Genomic DNA, 23,730 nt, shown 5'->3' on the forward strand with positions numbered 1-23,730 from the left:
TGTGACCCTGTAAGCACCACTGCCTGCCCTGGCCCCCAGGGCCCACCTTCTCCTCCCAGGTGAAAGGAGAAGCAGGCCCAGTGCCAGCTCACCTGTGGCTGGTCTTCAATAAATCTGGGAGGATTTTAGGTCCTTCCGGAGTCCCGAATAAAGTGGGTGGAAGGGCAGCTGGGTCTCCACAGGAGGTAACTGTGGGCCTCCTGGGGCCATCACCCCCCAGGACCAAGGCTCCGCTCTGGGTACCCCGAGGCTTGGCACAGACCTGAAAGCTCCTCTTCACTTTTCCCTGATTTATATGTCTGACCCTTGATCTCTGGTCCCTGCCACTTGTCAGACCCCTTTCCGGGCTGGGGATCTTGGAATCTGAGGGGGCAGTGCCCCCTGCCCAGCTGACCCTGGGGGTGTCCATGGTTTGGGATCTAAGGTCTGGACAGTGTCCTGCGACAGGGAGTGGAGTGTCAGGTGGAGAGAGGGAGGGCAGGGGGAGAGGAAGGTGGACAGAGGTGGAGGAGAGAGGGGGTAGAGGGATCTAGAGAGACAGAGGGTCCGAGGGGGCGGGCGCGGAGGGAACCAGGAGAGAGGGAGAGAGAGCCAAAGGCAGAAACACAGGAGAGAAGGGGGAGAGAGAATACAGGGGAGAAAGGGGAGGGGCGGGGTAACAGACGGCAGAGCGAAAGCGAATCAGACTGAGAAAAGGAGAGACAGCACGCACGGAGTTGGGGTGGGGGGCGGGACACACAGAGACAGGGAGACACTGAGAGACACTTACCGAGAAGGAGGGAGAGACAGAAAAGGAAAAAATAAAACAAGCTCGAGAGACAGGCCAAGCGGCCAAGAGGGAGAAGGAACTAAAGCAACCAGCGACGGAGGCGGAGGCAGCTCCAGGAAAGGAGCCGCGGGCCGCGGGTGCCGCACGGGAGGGTCCTGGAGGGCGCGGCCAGACCCAACAACAGCTCAGCAAGGGCCCGGCGCCCGGAGGGCGGGGCCGGCGGGCAGTGGGGGCGGGGGCCCGGGGCGCGTGGGGAGGTGGGCCCGGGGCGAGCGGGGGCCCCGGAGGCGGGGCGCGGCCGGGCCGGGCGCGGCGGGGGGCGGGACGCGAGGGCGTGTCCGCAGAGGAGCCGCCTCCGCCCCGCCCCTGGGTTGAGCGGAGCGGCTGAGCCCGGCCGGGGCGCCGGGGCCGGGGGCGGCTGGCGCGGGCAGGAAGCGCCTCGCGGCCCGGGCCCGCCCCCCGCCTCCTGCGCCTCCGGGCTCCCGGCTCCCGGCCGCGCCGCGCCCCATGCACTCGCCGTGCCGCGCAGCCCGCGCACGCCCGGATGGCTCGTCGCGGCGCGGGCGGCGCACCCCATAGCGCCCGGGCCGCCGCGGCCAGCCCCCTGCCGCCGCGCCCGCCATTCTGGGCCCCGCTGTGCCCGCCACTGCTGCTGCTGCTGCTGCTCCTGGGGGCGGCGCGGATAGGCGCCCTGGAGATCCAGCGCCGGTTCCCCTCGCCCACGCCCACCAACAACTTTGCCCTGGACGGCGCGGCGGGGACGGTGTACCTGGCGGCCGTCAACCGCCTTTACCAGCTGTCGGGCGCTAACCTGAGCCTGGAGGCCGAGGCGGCCGTGGGCCCGGTGGCCGACAGCCCGCTGTGTCACGCCCCGCAGCTGCCGCAGGCCTCCTGCGAGCACCCGCGGCGCCTCACCGACAACTACAACAAGATCCTGCAACTGGACCCCGGCCAGGGCCTGGTGGTCGTGTGCGGTTCCATCTACCAGGGCTTCTGCCAGCTGCGGCGGCGGGGCAACATCTCGGCGGTGGCCGTGCACTTCCCGCCCGCCGCGCCGCCCGCCGAGCCCGTCACGGTGTTCCCTAGCATGCTGAACGTGGCGGCCAACCACCCGAACGCGTCCACCGTGGGACTGGTCCTGCCGCCGGCCGCCGGCACCGGGGGCAGCCGCCTTCTCGTGGGCGCCACGTACACGGGCTACGGCAGCGCCTTCTTCCCACGCAACCGCAGCCTGGAGGACCACCGCTTCGAGAACACGCCCGAGATCGCCATCCGCTCCCTGGATGCGCGCGGCGACCTGGCCAAGCTCTTCACCTTCGACCTCAACCCCTCCGACGATAACATTCTCAAGATCAAGCAGGGCGCCAAGGAGCAGCACAAGCTGGGCTTCGTTCGCGCCTTCCTGCACCCTCCCGACCCGCAGCCGGGCGCCCAGACCTATGCGTACCTGGCGCTCAACAGCGAGGCACGCGCGGGCGACAAGGAGAGCCAGGCGCGGAGCCTGCTGGCGCGCATCTGCCTGCCCCGCGGCGCCGGCGGCGACGCCAAGAAGCTCACTGAGTCCTACATCCAGCTGGGCTTGCAGTGCGCGGGCGGCGCGGGCCGCGGCGACCTCTACAGCCGCCTGGTATCCGTCTTCCCCGCGCGCGAGCTGCTCTTTGCGGTCTTCGAGCGGCCGCAGGGGGCCCCGGCGGCCCGCACGGCTCCGGCCGCGCTCTGTGCCTTCCGCTTCGCCGACGTGCAAGCCGCGATCCGCGCCGCGCGCACTGCCTGCTTCGTGGAGCCCGCACCCGACGTGGTGGCCGTGCTCGACAGCGTGGTGCAGGGCACCGGGCCGGCCTGCGAGCGCAAACGCAACATCCAGGTATGCCCAGGCAGCGGGGGCGCTGGGGACCAGCCCAGGGGGCTGGAGAGAGAGCGTGCGGGTAACTGGGCAGGTTGTGCGCTGAGCGGGTCACACGTGTGAGTGTGTCGTTACCTAGATGTGCGTGTATGGAGACTCAAGTGTATACTCTGAGCCACAGGTGCATTTGCGGGGACCCAGGTGTAGTCGCGAGGATACAGGTGTCAGCAGAGGTGGGGGGCACTGCTGTGAATATGGCCTAGGTGTGCGCGTTGGGCACTCAAATGAGTGCTGGGCTACAGGTGCACATATGTAGGTGTGCGGGGCGGTCGGGTTGTGGATGGGTACCCAGGTGTGCGCTGAAGAGAGACGAAGGTGCATATACATCCCGGCTGTGCAAGTGAGGGTCGCAGCAGTGGGCTGTGTGCACAGCAAGTGAGTGCAGCATCTGACCAAAGGTATGTTCTGGGCCGACTGCATGAGCCCGTGAGGGCTGCTTTTGGGAGTTGGCAGGTGTGTGCATGAGTGTGGCAGGTGTGCAGGGAGGCACGCAGGCGTGCATCAGGGCCCTGCACATGGGGGGTGAGGGGAAGCAAGGTGTATGCCCCAGACTTGTGTGTCGCTGAGCTGGGTCACACAGGCGTGCGGGCAGGCCGGTGCGTGTGGCAGGGACACACTGGTTCCACAGGGCAGGCCTGGGTGCACAGTGGGATGTGTGCGGCAGGGGACACAGGTGTTTGGGAACCAGTAGGCACTCTGGGGAGGCCGCTGGTTGGCAACTGGGTGTGTTCCTGAGGCCAGCTTTTTATTCATTCATCCAACACACATTTACTGAGCATGTAGCATGCACCAGGCCTGGGGGCTACGAGGAAGGCAGTCACACTTGTGGAATGCCTACTAAGCGCATCACATGGCATAACTCTAGGTTTTAACAGCAGTCCTCTCAGCTAGGCTCTGTTCTCGTCCCCATTTTACAGATGAAGAAACTGAGGCACAGAGACATTCACTAACTTGCTCAAGGTCCCACAGAACTAGCAGAGGCAGGATTTGAATCCAGGCTGTCCGGTCTCAGCATCTGTGCTCGTAGTGCTGTAGAGCCTTTGCCGCCTTACAGATGTGGAACTCAGAGTGTGTGTGTTGGAGGAGTCCCGGCGACTGGGGTGGGGAGGTGCCGGCTCCAGGAGAGTGGAGGGATGTGAGCAGGACTGCATGTAGCGCTTGAGTGGGCTGTGGGGATCTGGAGGGAATGCGGAGGGCCAGGTATAGGGCCACAGCAGCTGGGGTGGGGGAATGGGGCCCAGGTGTCTGGGGCTGGGCAGGGCAGGAGCGAGGGAGCCAGGTTGGGGGGGATCGATGTGTGTGTTGCTCCTGGGTGGACGTGACACGGGGGTGCAGGAGGGATCTGTGTGTGGTTCCACTCAAGGAAGCGCATCAGCAAGGGGTCACTTCTTTAGAGTGCCCTGGGAGGTGGACCCCTGTGCCTTTTCTGCACTCTCCATCCCGAGCTGAGTCAGGGGAGACTTGGCCACTCCCTTAGGAAGCCTCAACTTCTCAAAATGCAGAACTTAGCCTTCTCCTGGTGATTACGGAGCTCTCCTTGGGGCCAGGCTCCCTGTGGCTCTGCCCCATCCCTTCTCTGTGATCCTCAGGCCCTGGCAAGAAGCTGTGAGGTTAATTATTCCCCTGTGGGTGTGCCCAACACTGGGGCTTTGAGAAAACGCAGATTCCTTCTCCTGCAGCTGGGCCCTCACACTGCCTACCACCCGGCTGGCTGGCTGCCCTAAAAGTAAAGGTCACGGTGGGTGAGCAGGGCAGGCTGGCCCGGGAGCCGGTCTGCTACCAGCAGGGGCCAGCTTAGTCAGGGTGGTCACCCGGCGCTGCAGTTGGGACATGCGCTCTTCCCCTCCCCAGAGCCACATGCCCCAGTGGGCTGTGTTTGAGGGCACAAGCTTTGTGTCCGGGGGTCTCAGAGCCTGAGGAGGTGAATGGGGAGTCAGTCGCTGCTCTACGGAGGGAAGACCCTGTCGGAAGGGCCTTCTTCGAGCCTTTCCAGGCCTGTGTGTCCATCTAGGCCCTCAGTGAGAGGCAATCCGTGGGATTCCTCAGGCCGCCACAGTCTCCCCCTCTCCCTCCCCCTCTGGCAGGAACCGTCCTCGTTCCCACGGTCCGTCCCCAGCCTGGCCTGGTGCAGTGACTCACTGCAGAAGGGAGCTGGGGCTTCCCTTTTCTTCGGGGGCAGGGCCTCTCCAGGGACACAGCCCCAGGGGCAGAGTGCTCGAGGGCCTTCTCCCCGCCACAAGGTGGGGTGGATTCCTGGCCCTCCTTGGCCATTCTCCCTGTGTCCTCCACACCCCTCTCCCCTTCCCCACGCCCAGCTGTGGGCACAGGCCCCAGGGTCTGGGCCTGAAGCCTCGGGTCGGGGGTGGGAGAGTGATGCTTATTCTTGCTCCTGGCTGTTGCCAGCTCCCCAGTTACAGTCTTAAGAACTTGGACCTTGCACCTGGGGTTAAATTCTACTCTGTCACTTCCCAGCTGTGTGACCTTGACAAGTGACTTAACCTTTCCGAGCCTCCGTTTCCTCATCTGTAAAGTGGGGACAGTAAATCTCTAAGGATTGCTGAGGACCAAATGAGTTAATTAACGTAAAGCACTTTGTACCCGGCATGTAGCAAGCACCTAGTAGATGTCTGCTGTTCTTGTTATTATTACCCCGGGGGGGCATTATTAGCACAGGTCTGGGCTTGGTCCTGGACAGCAACCAGTGACCTATTTTGGCTTGTTCTGCAACAGTGAAGACCCCACCTCTAGCGCCCCATGGCAGCCTCAGTAAACATTTCCTAAGTCCCTACTGTGTTGCTGTGTGCTGGGGACCAATGGTGATTCCCTTACTGTCTGCTCTCGTGGACCATGTGGCCGGTCCTTCCAGCCCAGAGGGATGGGTGCTGTGATCCCATCCTGGCAGACAGAGCCCGGAGAAGGGCATCGAGGCCTCTGGGGAGAGTGGTGTCAAAGCGCAGGTGGGTGGGTGAGCAGGAGTTAGTCACACCAAGCTGGCGGGAGAAGAGGAGGGGTCCAGGCAGAGGCTGTTCGCCTGTCAGAGGCCTGGAGGTAGGAAACAGCAAGACGGACTGGAGCAGTGAGAGGTGGTCATTGTGGCTGGGGAGGAGAAACAGGAATTATGAGCAGGGCTGGGAAAGGCGGGCAGGCCTGCCATGCGGGTGCGGATAGGCGTGACTGTGTCCTGGGGACATGGGGAACCATGAAGGGTTTTAGCCAGAGCATCTGATCTGAACGAGCACGTCAGTTTCTTCCTCTGTAGAGCAGGAACGATAATAAAAACACCGACCTCGCAGGACCTCTGTGGGGATTAAATGAGATGCTACAGGTGAAGCAGTTAGCAGCGTGCTCGGCACACGTGTTTGCAGTTGCTGTGATGGTTTTTAAGGGAGCTAGTTTAGAAAGTCGTTAGGTGGTTGGTGAGGAGAGAGGAGAAGCAGGGAGAGTAGGAAGGAGGCTGGCGCCATCTTCCAGGCAAGTGGTTCTCTTCTTCATTTACAAATATTTCTTGAGCTCCTACAGTGTACACCTACAGTGTGGTGGGCACTGGGCACAGAGGTAGGGGTGGCCGGCCAGGTGTTGTTCTAGGGGGATGTGACAGGCCTGGTCTGAGGGCACAGAGAGAAGAAGGGGGGGGGTGTTCCGGACGGATTCAGATGCCTGGATGTAGCCCCAGAGGTGGGGACGGACAGGATGGAGAAGGGATTTGCCCAGTCCAGCCCGGCATTGGGATGGAAGTCGGGGATGCGACAGGGGTGCCTCTGGGGGAGATGGTGGGTTTGGTGGGGGGCGGGGGTGAGTACCAGGGGCCTGGAGTCCCTCTTCCTCCCAGCCCCGTCTGGCCTGACTGCTCCAGCACCAGGTGGTCTCAGTGGGGCTGGACAACGGGGTTCAGGACCCTGCCCTTCCATCTTTTCTCCAGGGGTGTCTGCCCCCCAAGAAGGGTGGCTCAGCCGGGCCTCTGGATACCCAGCCTCGTGCTGTTGCCCTTGGGCCCTCGGGCTTGAAGCTCCAGAGCCTCGGTTGGGGTGGTCTTGGACATTCCCTCTCCCCGCCTGGGAGGCTTTGCCGCCTGCTCACCACCTTTATGGCAGTGAAGAGGCAGGGAACCTTGTCCTCCCAGCCTTGGGCCCCAACTTTGTCCCTGATTGCTTTGGGCATATTTGGGGCCTTTGGACTATTCTGAGAGAGAAAGTGAGAAAATTAGCCTCTGGCATGTAGCTTGGATCCCTTTTCTCAATTCACGTATGTGGTGAAAGTGAGTTGGGAAGTTGCCTGTGCTCTCGGTGGGGAAACTGAGGCACAGGGCCACCCAGCAAGGCGAGGGCAGACTGAGTGCAACTCCCTTCCCTGAATCTTTCCCTTTGGCCTATGAATGGCCATAATATTTGTATTTTAAAAGAAAAAAGAAAACGGACAGGGAAATGTCAATGTTGCATTTTCAAGGTGTCTTTTTATAGTAAAGGTGGAAAAAAAAACCCTCAGGCGATTTTAAACTGGCATGCAGTGGGTGGGTGCCCGTCGTCAAGAAGGCATTTTCTGAACCAATTTAGGGGCTGAAATGCTGGGTGGAGGTGGAGGGAGATAAGCTTCCAAGATGGGCTTTCCATTTGGAGTTGGCCTGGGGGCTGGGAGTGAGCTCCCTGCTGGCCGAGGGTAAAAGAGACACTTGGGGGCACTTAGGAGAGGGGACTCTGGCAGGGTTGGCTGGGATGACCTTCTAGCCTAGAGAGACAGACACATCTTGGGCCAGGAGACGGTTAACATACCTCCCTGACCTGGGAGTGTCATCAGTCTCAACTGCCAGGTACGTGAGGGTAGAGCTGATGGTGAGTCCTGTTCTCCTGCCCGTAAGCTGTGTGACCCAGGGTGAGTCACTTACCTTCTCTGGGCCTCATGCTTTCTCACTGTAAAATGGGACAGTGTCTCCTTCTGAATTGAAATCTCACACGAAGTGCCCAGGAAATGGCAGGTGGAGGTATGAGTACCAGGAGAAGAGAAATACATCTGAGAGAAGTGTGCTCAGCGTGTGGAACAGCTGTTGGGGCAGGGAGCGCTTAGAGGAGGGAGGAGATGGGACCAAAGCAGGCCCTGAAGGTGAGCGGGGGTGGGCGAGACAGAGGGGTGAGGCACAGGTGTGTCAGGTGCCTCCCAGCCCGAGCTCAGCTGCGGGAGGCACAGGCAGAGGAGAGAGCCTCTGGGCGCCGCTTCTGTTAATGGTGAGACGCTGTGCATCTGGTAGGCCTGAGGGTGTGCAGATGCTGGGTGCCCTCTCAGCTCTCTGGGGCTGAAAAATGACCACGGCCACCCTCCCAGTTCTGAGCAGGGATGCTGCGCGGGGCCCTTCACAGGCACCAGTGTGTTTGCTCTCACAGCACCCCACCCCCACCCCGTGAGGCAGGAAGTGCTGTTATCCCCAGTTTTACAGATGGGGGAACTGAGGCCCAGGGTCCCACGCAGCTGGCTAGTGGCATAGGGACCTGCAGGCTGGCTGTCTGGCTCTGGAGTCTGCCGTGGGTGACCGCTGGTGTTAGCTGTGGGCTCTCAGCTGGGGGTTTTGCAGTTACCCCCCCATCCCATGGAGATTTGGGTGGAGCCCTTTGTACAAAACCCCCTCTGGGGCAGCACCTCCCAGCAGGCCCCAGATGGAAGCCGGGGTAGAAGCCGGGAGCTGCCGCTGCAGTGACTCAGTTCCTGAGCCAGCTGAGGCTGGCTAGGGTATCTGCAGAGGCCCCGCCACAAGTGGGGGCTGGGGCTGAGGGGGCCTCCTGAGGGAGGCAGGGAGGCACTTAGTGACATTCATCTCTGAAAATGTGATTGTGACCCCCTGGCCCTTTGGGTGCGTGAATGAGAGATGTGGTCCGTTTGAATGACTTGACAAATCCCTTTCAACCCTGACCCCAGCCCCGGACCGTGCTGTGTACTGGGGCTGGGCAGGCCGCCGCCTCCCCTCCAGGGCAGCCCCTCACTGTCCAGCGTTTGCTAGGAGGGTGGAGGATCTGTCACGGCCCTGGCCATGCCCACAGTCAAGCCTGCCACACCCACACACGCCCAGAGTGGTGTACGGGTCAGTGCTGGACCCTGGCACCAAGTCCCTGGCTTCAAATCCTGGCTCTGCACCTCCTCCCTGTGGCCTCCAGCAAGTCACTTACCTTCTCTGGGCCTCCACTTCCCCATCTGTAAAGTGGGCTCAGCAGAGACAAGAACAGGGATCCCTGGAGCTCAGCGGAGGCCTGTGTGAGTTGGCTCAGCCCCTGCAGAAACACCCTCTACAGGAGTCTCATTTGCCGATTGCCACGGCTGCCGGTTTTCATGGAGATTAAGGAAACAGGCCGGCTTCCGGGTTCTGGTTGCTGGAGGGTGGAGAACAGACACACTGTGTATGGAAAAGAAGCATGAGGGCCTGAGGGATCCCTTCCCCTTTCTGGGCCTCAGTTTCCCAGTCTGAGTTGGGCTCTGGGGTGGCAAGAAAGCCCTCACTGGGTCACCAGAACTGCTCCCATTGGTATCATTATTATTACTTTTATTGTTGTGTCCTGGGAACTTACTCTGTCTCAGGCACTTTGCAAAAGCACTTGATGTATAATGCGTATCTTTTAATCCTGCCAGCAAGGGAATGGGGTGAGTGTTATGCTAAGTCTACAGGAAGGGGAAACAGAGGCCCACAGAGGATAAGTGACTTGCCTGAGGTCACGTGGCGGGTAAAAGGTGGAAGAGTGTCTGCTGTCAGAGCCTGCGCTCATCACCTTTACTCCCTGGTTCCTGTGAAAACGCTGACCTGAGGGGTGTGAGCCAAAGAGGCCCTCAAGGTCACAGTGATGGAGTGAATGGGTCCCTTTTAAAGTTGAAGAAATTGAGGCCCAGGGATGTTCTTCCCCTGCTGGGGCTGCAGTGGGAAGTAATGAGAACTTCCCAGTGAGGCCAGCAGAGCTGCCGAGCCCCGTGCCCAGCATGGTCCCAGGCTGGGGCCAGGTTCCCCGGGTGCAGGGCTCCTGTTTCCCACAACTGCAGCTGTCTCCACCTTCGCCCACCAGAGCCCAGACCTCCTGGGCACCATCTCCTGCCTGTCTGTGCTCCTGGTGGAGGGTTCCCTGGAGTGTGGCAGGGAGGGGCTCAGCTCTGTTACATGGCAGCCTGTTAAAAGGCATGAATCGGACCCTGCCCCTATCCCCCAGGAGTCCCCAGACAGTCGGGGAGGAGTTCAGGAGAGAAGATATGCCAAAGCAGAGCTGAGTCTGAGGGACTCAGGGAAGGCTTCCTGGAGGAGGGGGGTGTTGGAGCAGGACTTTGACAGATGGGGCTTGGGGAGGCCTTCCAGGCAGAGGCGGAGGCCCAGAGATGTGGTAGAACATGGTTTGGGTACCAGGCAGAGATGAAGCTGAGAGCATGTGAGGTTTGGGGTGCAGGCCGAGGGTTTGGACACTGTGCTGTGGGATGCAGGGAACCAGTAAGGCCTGGGGGAAGAGTGAGACACAGTTGATCTGGTTCTAGAGGAGACCCCGTGGCTGCTGGCCCACATTCGTCCTGCCAGGTGCTGGCGGGAACAGGACGCTCTCTCCTGGAGCCCCCGCTGGGGCTGGACCAGGTGACTCCCAAGGGGCCCTCCAGCTCTGCCAGCGGTGTGGGGATTGCCATGGAAACCAGCTGGTCCCCGAGTGGGGACAGGACCGGAAAGTCTCCTGGCGCCAGCCACGTGGATTTGGATCCCGGCTCCCCCCAGAGCTCGCCTGTTTTCCTTCTTTCCAAAGCCTGTGTTGAGCCAGGGCCGAACCCAGCAGGCTGCCTGGAAGGGCCCCGCTGCACCGCCCACTCTCCCACTGCCCCGCTGATCCTCTGATCCTCGATGCCGATGCCACCGAGATAAGCAGGGCCAGTGAGCCTCGCCCCACCCAGTCCACCATCCTTTACCCTGAAACACGATAAATCACGCGCTGGAGGAGGGAGGAAGCTCACAGCTCCATTACGAGGCCCAGCGAGGCCCCAGTGGGGCGTTAATCACGGAGCGCTTTCTGCTCTGATCAGTAAATAATGGGGGGGGCCGTGGGCAGAGGGCTTGAAGTGGAGGCCAGGCCCAGGAAAGGAGCTAAACAGCGATCGGCGGTCACCTCCGCCCCCCCTCCCCCTCTCAGAGCTCGTCCACCGTCTGTGTTGGAGGTGATTGAACCCTCTGGAAGTGGCTAGCTCCTTGATGGGCCCCAGTATCCCCAGCTTGCAACCCAGGGCCTTTCCAGCTCCACGTGGCCAAACTCCCAGCAGCTGTTGGCTGCACCCGACAGAGCAGGGGGCAGAGAGACTGTGGGTTAGGACAAGGGTACTGGAGCCACAGCCGGCCTAGGTTTGAGGCTCACCTCTGCCTATTCTGGCTGTGTGACCCTGGGCAAGTCACTTTACCTCTCTGTGGCTTAGTTTCCTTTGCCATAAAGTAGCAGCAACTAATGAGCATCTGGCGAGGGTTCAGTGAGGTTATACAGGCAGAGGTCTCTGCACAAAGTAAACCATTGCTGCTTATTATTTTTGTGTTACTGATTCCACTGTGTTGTTACTATTATAAAGCTGTCCCTTCCCCACGTGGGGATGGTCTCTGAACCGGGACATTGACAGCTAGAGAGAGGGCCCCATGTCACCTCCATGTCTCCAGTACATGGGACCCGGCCCAGAGATGTTTGCTGGGAGCCCCTCGGCTGCGGTCAGAAGCCGTTGTCTGATGACTCTGGGACCGAGGCCAGCACCCCCAGGGGATCGGGAGGAGGGTGTGGATTCAGTATCCAGGGCCCCTCAGCCCCAAGAGGAGGAAGGCCTTGTGTCCCCAGGAGAGCCAGCTGCACTCTCAGCTTCTCCCGGCCTGCGTCCCTTCAGGGGAAGAAGCTGGGACCGAAACTCTTCCAGGGTGAGGAGGGGCCGGAGCTGCCGCGTTCTGCCCGCCGCCCCTTCCCCGCTGGAGCTGGCGGGAGGGGATGACCCCCCTACCCGCGCCGCCCCAGCCAGGCAAGAGTCCTGGCTGCCCATCCCACACTGTGCTCCCCTGGGACCCGGGGGGGAGGGCTGGAAACGGGGCCAGGCTGGGCCAGAATGAGAAACAGCTTCGAGAAGAGGGAGCTGAGTGTCTGGGGGGCCGTGTCCAGCTAACAAAACAATGGCTGCTTGAGCCAGCGGCTGCGGCAGCGGTTCCCAGGCAGGCCCCGATCAGCGCCACCCCAGCCCGGGTGAAGGCAGCGGTGCTCATCCAGCCTCAGATGCTTGCGTTCGGGGAGTGGTGGAGCGGCTGGTCCCAGGGGCCCTCCTGTCCTGGGGCGTCCCCGACTCTCTGCCCAGTGGCCTGCAGAGATAATTGGGAATGTGTATTGAGCACCTGTGGTGCTCAGTATTGAGGGCTGCTGTGAGCTGAGCCTCTGTAGTGGGCGCAGTTATTGCCCCCATTTTATAGGTGAGAATACTGAGGCTCAGTGAGGATGGGGCAGCCCACAGTGAGTTAAGAGCTCTGAGACTTGGCACATCAGGAGCCTTGGTTTCTCTGTCTGTTAAATGGGAACCCAACAAGAGTGTGTGCTCCATGCCTGCACGCAGCAGGTCTTCAGTGTAGCCCGGCCTGTGACCTCAGCCTGGGGCTGTCCCTCCAGGCTGTGTTCTGTTTGGCGGCAGGGTCGGGAGTGCCAGTTGTGGGTGGGTGGACACATTGTGCTCAGGGCGGCCTGGCTGGCTGGTCCACACGGCCCTTCCAGGTGGTGCCCAGCTGGCCCGGATGACCTCAGTGCTTGGGCTGGGCGATCCACCTCCTCCAGAGAGTGGGCCAGGGAAGCCAAGGCAGGCCCTTCTGAAGCTGTGGAAGGGTGCACGCAAGCTGTTCTGCCCATTGCCACTTGTTGGTTTTTCCTGCCTGATTCAGGCAGCCTGGGGCCAGGAAGAGAATTACTGTGCTGTGTGTCCTGAGGAAGCCTCTGTCCCTCTCTGTGCCTCAGTTTCTCCAAAGCACTGCTTTTCCCCTCCCACTCAGAGCCAGGCCTGCTGACTTGTTCTCTGGCCTGGCTGGCCATTCTCTCCCCCACTGCCCCCCACCTCCACCCCTTCAGGAAGTGAGCACCTTGATCACCAACTGGGAGGTGCTGGTATTTCCTTTCTTGGCAACAGGCAGCTTCCTCCTTGGTGTGAGGGCCATTGCAGAGGCCCCCCAGAGCCGAGTCTGTCCTGCCCCCTCCCAGGACCGGCATGCGGTAGGCCCAGGGCTCTTTTCATGCCTTGGTTTACCCTCAGTGGAGAGGTCAGCTCATTGGAGCCGTAGCCCAGTAGCCGTTGTGTTTCTAGAGCCCGCACAGGCTGAAGTGGTTGGGTGGAGTTTGGGTTTGGGAGTCGCAGGTGTGGTTTCAAGTCTGGGCCTGACCTGTGCCCTTGGAGACCTGGAGAACACTTCCCCCTTTAACCTCAGAGCTTCGGGAGAAGGTTGGGGGAGGGCTTACTCACCCAGGCTCTGCAGGAAGCAGAGTTTAGTGCCCTGTTTCTAGGCCTGGCTTTTGATGCTGTGCCTGTCAGACCCCCATTACTGCCCTGCTGGCTCCCCGTTCTCCAGTCCTGGCCCCTCCTCTGCTGTCCACGCTGAGGGAGAAGGAGCTGGCCAGGACAGGGGTTGGGGGAAGCCACAGAGGGGCATGCCAGGTCGAGCAGGGCCTTGAGGGCCCAGGAGCAAATTTTGGGTTTATGCTGAGGGCACTGGGGATCTATGGAAGGTTGTTGAGCTGTGGGAGGGACACAAGCCACTTTGCTTTTTTTTTTTTTTTTTTTTGCGGTACGCGGGCCTCTCACTGTTGTGGCCTCTCCCATTGCGGAGCACAGGCTCTGGACGCGCAGGCTCAGCGGCCATGTCCTACGGGCCCAGCTGCTCCGCGGCATGTGGGATCTTCCCGGACCGGGGCACGAACCCATGTCCCCTGCATCAGCAGGCGGACTCCCAACCACTGCGCCACCAGGGAAGCCCTCTATTTTTGAAAAAAACAACTTTTTAGTTTGGAATAACTTTAGATTTACAAGAAAGTTACAAAGATAGTACAGGTAGTTCCCGCATACCCTTCCCTCAGTTTTCCCCACTGCTAAGATCACACGTTATGACAGATGCGACATGTATTTGTCAACACTAAGAAACCAACATTAGTATTTTACTCTCAACTAAACTCCAGAGTTTCCTCCACGAATGTCCTTTTCCTTTTCCAGGATCCCACGTCACATTTAGTGCTTTGCGGTTGTAAAAGCTCTTTTTGGCTGCTGCGGAAGGGTGAGTGGGAGGGGGCTCAGTGCAGCCCCCAGCCCCGTGTGGTGAGCGGCAGCCGCCCTGCAGTCTGCTGCTTAATACCCCAAGGTGATTGCTGTGCGTTCAGCTCCTCAGCAGTGAAAGCTCACTTTCCCGGGATCGGGGTTCGGTAACAACCAAAAACTTGAGGCAGGAAAGTGCCCTCACTTCCCAAGCACGAAACCCCGACCGCCGGTGTAGTCTACACCTGGGACGGAACCGCGGGTCTTGTTGGCTGCCACTGACGCCTCATCCTCCTCGGAGTGCCGCCTGCAGTGGGGCTGAGGTTTGGTGGGGTCTGCAGGCAGGAGGCGGGAGGCTGAGAAGCCAGGCTCTGGAAGCTCTTGCTCCAACTGGCTTCCCGGGGGGAGAAAGTCAACACAATTACAGTTGATAGTGAAATCAGTATGTCAGAGTTCTAGTGGGAGAGTGGGCAGCGCTGAGCTTTGGCCCCCGGAGGCAGCCAGCGGAGAAGGAGGAGGTGTCCTGCTCTTAGAAAAGAGCTGAGACCAGCAGCCGCCCGTGGCTCATCCCATTTCAGAGAAGGATCAACTGAGGTTCTTAGAGGAACCAAAAGTAGCAGCCAGGTGCCGCCTGGCACTGAACACCTGGCTCCCCTGTGTGGTCACACACACAGTGACATACAATTGACCCATACTTTTCCTTCCGTTCTCCAGTGTCCAGCATGGCAGTGCAGTGTTGCTCTCATTGTTTCTTGTTTTTTATATATATAAATTTATTTATTTAGTTAGTTTTGGCTGCATTGGGTCTTCATTGCTGCGCATGGGCTTTCTCTAGCTGCGGCCAGTGGGGGCCGCTCTTCATTGTGGTGCTCGGGCTTCTCATTGTGGTGGCTTCTCGCAGCGGAGCACGGGCTGTAGGCGCGTGGGCTTCAGTAGTTGTGGCATGCGGGCTCAGTAGTTGTGGTGCACGGGCTTAGTTGCTCCACGGCATGTGGGATCTTCCTGGACCAGGGCTCAAACCTGTGTCCCCTGCATTGGCAGGTGGATTCTTGATCACTGCACCACCAGGGAAGTCCCTCTCATTATTTCTGCTTGGAAAAGAAGAAGCTGAATACAGTCATTCACACTTCAGTCAAAATTAGTTTCCTTTCTTTAGTAAACACTCACCCCAGAGCACAGTCTCCACCCTGGAGAAGCTCGTGCATACGCTACCATGAGAAATGAAGGTGGTGACCAGCACAGTGCTGTCACAGAGGGCTGGAGAGGTGTTTTTGGAATTGCATCTTGAAACCTGGCTGAAAACTTGCCACCTGGGCACGCCTGGCAAAGGGAACAGTGTGGGTCAAGAGGAGGGGAAATAGAGGGCTCAGAGGTATGAGAAGGGCGTTGGCTACTGAGGGAACAACATCATGAAGGTTCAGGCGCCCCAGGAGGAAAGTGTGGCCGCATTTGAGAAACTGCAGAGACTGATGTGGTCGGAGCTGAGGGCGGGGCAGAGAGAGAAGTGAGACTCCAGTCCTGAGCAGCCGGCAGGAGCCAGATCACAGAGGCCGTGAATGTCAGGCTTGACCCTGAGGACGGCCAAAAGCCAAGGAGGGGCTCTCCAGTCTTGCGCTTGGGAAGGTGGCCCTTCTGGGTTGGAGGAGGCCACTGTGAGAGTCCAGCCCTCCCCCTTCTCTCAGAGGAATTTGTGTTTTGAAAGACCAACGCCAAGTGAGACTGGAAGGCGGGCTGGTGCTGATGGAGGGATTTCAGGCCGTGTCACACAGTCAGGGCAAGCAGTATTTTGGGCCTTGGAGCTGACTGCCCCTGGAGACCGGGTTCGGCTGAGGGCACACCCGGGACGGCCCGCCAGTTCCCCCGAGCCCACTTTCCCCCTTTCCCGGGCCACATCCCCCAACAGCAGAGGCCTTTCCCGCCTGCCCAATGGACGTGTGTCTGGCTTCCGTTTTCGAGTCAGTTGTAGCCTTGTGATTTCCCCTGGCGGCTGGGGAGCCAGCTTCCCCCTCAGAGCACAGATCACGCAGAGCAGCCAACGGGTTACTTCTCCTTTAAAATTTTTTTAAAATTTTATTTTTAGAATAAGAAAAAAAAAGTCAGAGGAAAGGCTTTTTAGAGAATTTCTCCAGTGCAGAATTAATGGCTCTGAGCGTCAGGGCGGGCAGGCGAGAGCTAGATTCCCAGCCATTCCCACCTCATCCTCTCTGCACCCCCGGCCCACAAATCACCCTGATCTGGGCGCCTGGTCCGGCTGTTCCCAGGACCCCCCATTCTGGCTGGCTGGGGACCCCCCATCGCAGGGCCCAGTGCAGAAAATCCCAAAGTTGTCACCCAGGCCCTCCAGGTGTCCCCTTCCTGCCTTCCCACCCCTCCCACAGCTCAGGGAGGAAGCGCCTGTCCCCTGGGCAAGGGTTTGCTATTTTAATTTTAGAACAACATATTACTAAATGACACAAGTAATCCACAGATTTCAGTGAAGAAGAGTTAGACAACCCCTGGGAAAAGCATCCTCATGACAGGTCTTGGGCCCACGTGCCCGCTCTCCTGCCTGCTCGCTGGTAGAGCCGCCTCATCTCTTCCCTGCAGCCGCAGGATTGCGGGGGGGTGGGACCACGGCTAGGAGAGGCCGCTGAGGAGATGGGCCAGCAGCCTCCTTCCAGGGCCGGCCCCCAACTTGGGCGCAGAGATGAACACAGAGGATGGGTCAGGCAGGGTAGTCTGAAGCTGAAAGATGAAGAGCCAGTGATAAGACAGTCTGGGCAGTGGCATTCCAGGCAGAGGGACCGGCACAGGCAAAGGCCCTGTGGCAGGACCCAGCTTGGACTGTTTGAGGGACAGAAATGAGGCCGGTGTGGCTGGAGTGGAGGAGTGAGGGCAAGGATGGGATGGGCTGGGCCCAGAAGATCCCAGGGGCCTGAAGGGAGGGTTTAGGATCCAAGGTTTATTCTCAGTATCGTGTAAACCATCTGAGGGTTTCAAGCAGAGGAGACCTTTGTACCTTTAAAGCGCTCACTTGGCAGCTGTGTTCGGGGAAACGTTGAGGGCAAGAGTTGGCCCAGAGAAGAGGGGCCTGGAAGAGCCTCCTCGGTGAGAGGATGGCTGCCTTAAGGTGGTCCCAGGTGGTCCAGCTTAGAAAGTTTTTGAGGTAGGCATGATTTGCCCCCAAATTCCACTTTATAATAATAATTTCAGTGACTGTCGTATCTGAAACAGCGATAGTATCAGTTGACACTTCGGGAGCATTTACTGTGAGCCACGCTCCGGGCCGGCGCTTTACGATGAACTGTCTTATCCCAGTGCCTATGAGGGAGGTGCTGGAGATGCACCCATTTTATAGTTGAGTAAACTGAGGCTCAGAGGAGTGAAGTGACTTGCTCAGGTCACTCCTGGCCATCCTGTGGAAGGCCACCGGGTCATGAGTTGTGGCCCAGGGCAGTCCCCATCCCCACCCCATCACTGGGCTCAGGGCTCAGCTCTGTTTATTTTCCCAAGAATGAAGGACCTGGTATTTATGGTTTGCTTTTGTAAACTAGTTGAGATTTTGTACAAAACCCATGTGGGCACATCATCAGCGGCTTTGGCTTGCAAAAAGCACAGATAAGGGGAAAAAAACCTCTCTCTAAAGCCATGCCCTAAAGCCAGTTCTGCTGGCCGCTTCAGTCCTGGTGGCGTGATATTGCAGCTGGTGACCTGGAGCAGGCCACATCCCCTCTGAGCCTCAGTTTCCCTGTCTGTGACATGGGACCTCAGAGGGCTGCCAGGATTCAGGGAGTTGACGCACAGGCCCGGTACAGGGTCAGTTCCCAGTAAACGTGGCCTGTATTGTTTGCTGTCGTGACTGTTACTTTAATGTTTATGTGCCAGTTTTACCAAAAAGGCCCCACGACATCCTGAGACTTTTCTCAGCCAGACATCTTTCTTCATAATCGGTGCAGATTTGTGGTGTCTCCCAGGGCTGGGGTGGCTCTCCTGGATGACGTGCTCAATCCTCGTGGACACTGAGGTGGTGGCCCCCACCCCCCACTCTTCTAAAACACGCTTGTGTCTGCATCCTTGTGGGTTTGCACAGTTGTCTTCTGAAAGGCCCTTCTAGAGGCCTGTGTTGTACTTCTGTGGAGACTGCAGGAGAAACCTTTGAAAGAACCAACAAAACTCAGAGAAAGGTGGAAAAGGTGGGCGCAAGTCCTGGGAATGGCAGGGGCTGGGCATGCCAGCGTGGTTTTCCCACTCCTGTGAGGTGCAGCTGATGTGGATGGCAGGATTGTGCATTTGGACACACCTGGCCTCGGTTTGCCCATCTGCAATGTGGGCAGATGAAGGGACGTGTGTTGGGAAAGGAGAGAGGGACCTCAATTTGGGGAGCCCTCAACCTGGGTCTGGCGAGCTGCTGGGAATTTGGGAGGGGCTTGCTGGGGTCAGAGCAGGGGCCTGGGGGGAGGAGACCCCATGATTGCTGTGGAGACCTCGCCGGGACAGGAGGGACACCTCTTGGGTGTCAGCAGGTAAGTTGGGGCAGAGGCTGGCCTCCCTGGGCCTTCTTGCCTTCCTCACATGACTCCTCCTGTGCAGCTCCTGCACACCCGGAACGTACCCATCTCCTTGGGGCAGCTCCGTGACTGAAGCCGAGGGCAGAGGTCAACTTGGGCCCAGAGACGGGGTCCTGCTTATGTTGGGGCCTGAGCCCAGCGCTGGGCATACAGAACAGGAGCAGGACTTTGAAAGCACTGATGCTGAGGCCGGAGACCACAGCCGGCTGTGTGGGCAGGGAGCCGGAGAAGGTTCCGGAGCCGAGGTCTGACATGTGTCTCTCTTCCAGCTGCAGCCGGAACAGCTGGACTGCGGGGCCGCCCACCTGCAGCACCCCCTATCCATCCTGCAGCCCCTGAAGGCCTCGCCCGTGTTCCGAGCCCAGGGCCTCTCCTCCGTGGCCGTGGCCAGCGTGGGCAACTACACGGTGGTCTTCCTGGGCACAGTCAGTGGCCGGCTGCTGAAGGTAGGGCTAGGGCTGGGGCTGGGGGGGTAGCCGGGGGGGGGAGGGGGCAGGGGTTGGGGGGAGGGGCCCACGGGTTATAAGGCGGCGTCTTCCACGTCTGCGTTTTCCACTCTTACTCACAGCAGTAAGTACCCGTCCTGCAGAGGAGGGAACCAGGGCTGAGAGGGGGCACTTCTCTCAGGGCTCCAGGACTGGGGTTTTGAAACCGGGTGGATCTGAGTTCAGGTCTCTGGGCTCTGCCGCTTGCAGGCTGTTTGACCTTGGGCAGTGAACTTTCTCTCTCCTGGCTTCAGTTTCCCCATCTGTTAAGGGCTGCACTTCTGGCCTCTTGAGACTGTTGTAGGACTTTCAAGGGGCAGGGGGAGGCCACAGCCTGGCAAGTGGGGACTCTTCCTCCCGTTTCCTCCTCCACTCTGTTGGCCGCCCTCTGCAGATGCCCCAGCCCGAAACCAAAGTGACTGGTTTCTGGAGGTAATGATGCCCGGCCCTGAGTTGCCTGGAGCTGGGAAGGGGTGAGAGTTTCCCCACTTAGCGGCCTCCAGGTGAGGGCGTGAACCTGCCCCCCAGGCACCTACCACACCCTGCTGGTCAGAATGGCAGCCACATGGCATGCCTCCAGCCGGCACCAGGCCCTGGCCTAATTGATTCAGATCCGATAATCCAATTCCCTCAGTTCCCTGGGCAGACACCCCAGGCTGGGGTTGAGCAGTGGGGGTCAGAGTCCCAGCCCGCCTGGCCCTCTGGGGGAGATGCCAGGTGTGGGAGCAGGGAGGGGGCAGGGGTCCTCCTCAACCTTCAGAGCTTCCGTTGAGGGTCCGCAGACAGTGGGGCTTGTGTTTTGGCGTCAGGTACTCAGATGGGGATCCTCGATCCTCCCCTCCCAGCTGTGTGACCTGGGGTGGTTACTTCTCACTCAGCCTCAATTTCCCCATCTGTCCAGGAGTCTCCCCCACCCACGAAGCTGCAGTTATTAGGCACCACTGTCTACCCAGCCTCGACAGGCGTGTCACGGGCATCATCTTGTTTAATTCTCACATCCCTTCAAGGGAGGCAGAGCCATGATCCCCATTTCACAGATGAGGACACTGAGGCTCTGAGAGGGGAAACGACTGCCCCAAAGTCACACAGCGAGAGCCTTGGTTGAATTCAGGTCCAGTCAGCACAGAGCCACCCCACCCCTCAACCTGGACCTCTTCACCCTCCACGCTGCGCTGTGCTGGGTCATCTCCCGCCCACTTGCCCAGCTTGGGGCTTAGATCATAAGCACCCAGCCCAGGCCCCAGAGCACACTAGGTGCTCAATAGACTGTGTTTTATTTTTGGGGTTTTTTTTGGCTGCGTTGGGTCTTCATTGCTGTGCGCAGGCTTTCTCTAGTTGTGGCGAGCGGGGGCTACTCTTCGTTGCAGTGTGTGGGCTTCTCATAGCGGTGGCTTCTCCCGTTGCAGAGCATGGACTCTAGAGCGCAGGCTCAGTAGTTGTGGCGCACGGGCTTAGTTGCTCCGCGGCACATGGGATCTTCCCGGACCAGGGCTGAAGCCCGTGTCCCCTGTGTTGGCAGGCGGATTCTTAACCACTGCGCCACCAGGGAAGTCCCATCAGTAGACTGTTGAAGGAGTGGAAACATGTCTGCTGGATGCCTGGGGGCGGGAATGGGGCCAAGCTGCCCGGGACAGGCTCTGCCAAGAGGCCCCTTGGGACGAGGGATGTCACAAGGGCGGGGGCAGCCTGTGGGAACCTGGGGAGAGAGTAATTCCAACTGGGTGTGTGGAGGGCATCTGCGAAGCCCACCTTTTTGTTGGAGACCTTGGGAGGACAAATCTTGGTCCAAGGGGGAGAGGGAAGTGTTCCAGAAAGGGAGCACAGCATGGGAAAAGGCTCAGAGGCTGGGATGTTGAGTCGGGTTTAGTGGGTGGAGATGAGGCTGGTGGAGTAAGCTGAGATGGATCGTCAGGGCCTTGAATGCCAGAGCAAGTTGATGCCACACGCAGGAGGAGCCACTAAAGGTTTGGGAGCCCACCGAGGAGGGCTGGGTGGTAGGAGGCCCCAGGGAGGCATCTAGACCCCTGACCCCAGCTCAGGGCTTGGCAGGACCCTGACAGGGCAGCACGTTGAGATTGTGAGACCAGCCGGAAGAGAGCAGTTTGATGGGTCTCTGATCGGCACTGTCAGTCCTCTAGGGGACATGCAGACGGGCCCTCAGCCAGAGAAGCTTCCAGGCCCCAGCTAGTCCTGGTCCTTCTCCTGCCCAGACATTGGACCCCACACCCCAGCCCCAGCCTTGGACTCTGGGGTCAGACAGGCCTAGGCTTGCATCACGACCCTGAGGCATCTTCATTTTAGGACTCTTGCCAAGTCCCTTGGCTTCTCTAGGCCTCAGTTTCCTCATCTGTGAGATGGGCGTGAGAGGGGAGGGATGAGACGGGTGGCTCTGCAGCTTCTCCCGGGCTTGGCCCTGGCAGCGCTTCCGCCGCATCTTCTTTAGCACACTTCGTGGGCACGCGGGGCAGGTATCGTCATCAGCCCCATTAGCTCAGAGAGTGGAAGTGACTTGGACAACTTGTACTTTGTGCAGCTTGTAATTGTCAAGGCCAGGATTCAAACCCAAGTCCCAGCTCCTTGGCATGATGCCCAACAGCCTCCCAGAGAATGTTTTGTAAACTGTGAAGCCCGAAGCTATTCACAGGGTTGGATGTGCCCATGAAGGGCAGCGAGGGAGGCCCTGGTGGGGGCACAGCAGAGGCAAAAGCATAGAGTGACCCTCTGCCAGTCCTGGAAGGGCCCGAGAGAGGGGCAGAGGTGGAGACTCCCAGCCCGGGTCAGCCCCTACCCCCAGGGCAGGTCCCCCGCATTCGGCCTCCCCCTGCCGGGCACCTTCGTGGCTCACCGTGCCCTGACGGCTCCCCCCCCACCCCAGATCAACCTGAATGAGAGCATGCAGGTGGTGAGCAGGAAGGTGGTGACGGTGGCCTACGGGGAGCCTGTGCACCACGTCATGCAGTTTGACCCCGCAGACCCCGGCTACCTCTATCTGATGACGTCGCACCAGGTAAGGCCCAAGCCTCGGTCTGACGAGGTCCCAGGACGAGCCGAGCTCTCTTGCTTGCCTTGCCTGTGTGCGTGCTGCTGCTGCTGCTGGGGGCGCCTTCTCCCTTACCCCCGGCCTGCTCATCCTCACCTCCCAGCGCAGGCATCACCTCTGCAGGGCAGCCTTGTTCCCTGTGTGTCCCCCATTATAGCATCGAGCCTCAGTTTCCCCAGCTTCTCACAGCCCTCGCCGTGCTGACTCCCCTGGGAGGGGCCGGCAGCCCCTCTGATCTGGGCCCCTGCCTCTGCCTCTAGATGGCCAGGGTGAAAGTCGCTGCGTGTGCTGTGCACACCACCTGCGGGGACTGCGTGGGTGCAGCCGACGCCTACTGCGGCTGGTGTGCCCTGGAGACGCGGTGAGACCCCTGGGACGGGGGCTGGGCCAGGGAGGCTGTCGGGGCGGGGGAGCCCCCCTGCGTCCTGACCTGCGCTGTGCCACCCCAGGTGCACCCTGCAGCAGGACTGCGCCAACTCCAGCCAGCCGCGTTTCTGGACCAGTGCCAGCGAGGGCCCTGGCCGCTGTCCCGCCATGACCGTCCTGCCGGCCGAGATCGATGTGCACCAAGAGTACCCGGTGAGTCTCTGGGGAGCCAGGACCCAGCTCCGGGCTCAGAAGTACGGGTGGAGAACAGCCCTTCACCTGGCACCCAAACCCTGAGAGGTGGAGACTCCTGCGCATAGCATCCCAGGGACCTGGAGGCAGATGACGAGAACGATAACGACCGGATGGTCTTAACATCCCCATTTTACAGGCGAGGAAACTGAGGCCAGAGCGGTGAAGTGACTTGTTCAAGGTCATACAGCGAGGGAGTGGCAAAGCTGGGATTTGAATTCAAGTGGGTGGGCTCCAGAGTCACAGAAGAGGGGGGGCAAATTAGAAGATGGGAGGAGAGCCAGCACCCCCCATCTCACATCCTGGCCACCAAGTGCCAGACTGCTGTTTCTCGAGCTGGGAAACATGAATCTGCAGCATGGGGGCAAGTAGCTACCCCCTCACCTGTGTCCAGGAGGGCCTAGAGCTGCTGCAGCCTCCTGCTTACCTGTAGCAGGCAGCCTCTGGGCAGCGGTGTTCCAGGCCCTGGCAGGGGCTGAGGGACAGACAGGCTTGGGTCCCACCCAGCCCTGCCCTCAGTGACTTCTCTGAGGCTGGCATCTTCCTCTGTCACCTGGGGGAGATGATGGCTCTGATGGCCCAGACAGGCCCTGGGGCTCCTGGGCGCCCTCCTCCCCATCATTACATGTCACAGTCCTGCACACACATCATCTGGTCAAGCAAACTGGCTCTGTGCCACGCACAGGCCTAGACTTGGGGAGACAGCGGTGAATAAGATAGACAAACGCCTGGTCCTTGAGGGGTTGACATGCTCATCAGGGAGAGAGACGAAGCAAGATAAAATGCCAAGATGGTGATAAGTACTACAGAGAAAAAGAAAGCAGAGCAGAGAACCGGGTGCAGAGCGAGTAGGTTGCGGGGCAGTGTTGACATTTTAGACCAGGTCGAGGTGGGGGACTCACTGCAAAGGCGACATCTGAGCAGAGGTAGGAAGGCAGGGTGAGTGTCTGGGCAGAGGGAACCGCCAGTGCAAAGGCCCTGAGGTGGGACCAAGACTCATGATTTGAGAGGGTGTCAGAGGATGGCGTCTGAGGTCACGGGGGCCACATCATGCAGCGCCTCTGGCTACTGTAAGATGGTCAGTTTCATTTTGCAAACAGGGAAACTGAGGCCCATGTAGGCTGCAGCCCTCT

General features: G+C 59.8%; 1 protein-coding gene across 3 annotated transcripts in view; it reads left to right on the plus strand.

The window, feature by feature from the left end:
• Positions 1-1,137: 1,137 nt before the first annotated feature.
• The window catches only part of PLXND1 (plexin D1), a 51,976-nt gene continuing 29,383 nt past the window's right edge, over positions 1,138-23,730 (plus strand). For 2 of the 3 annotated variants that reach the window (XM_049716002.1, XM_049716003.1), the window contains exons 1-5: positions 1,138-2,633; positions 18,724-18,900; positions 21,815-21,946; positions 22,240-22,340; positions 22,429-22,558. In XM_049716002.1, the coding sequence (XP_049571959.1) occupies positions 1,314-2,633; positions 18,724-18,900; positions 21,815-21,946; positions 22,240-22,340; positions 22,429-22,558 (1,860 nt within the window). In that variant the 5' untranslated portion in view covers positions 1,138-1,313. The remainder of the gene's footprint in view (positions 2,634-18,723; positions 18,901-21,814; positions 21,947-22,239; positions 22,341-22,428; positions 22,559-23,730) is intronic. The other variant, XM_004284306.4, reaches the window with a different exon arrangement.

The sequence above is a fragment of the Orcinus orca genome, chromosome 10, assembly GCF_937001465.1.
Source record: "Orcinus orca chromosome 10, mOrcOrc1.1, whole genome shotgun sequence".
Classification (NCBI taxonomy): Eukaryota; Metazoa; Chordata; class Mammalia; order Artiodactyla; family Delphinidae; genus Orcinus; species Orcinus orca.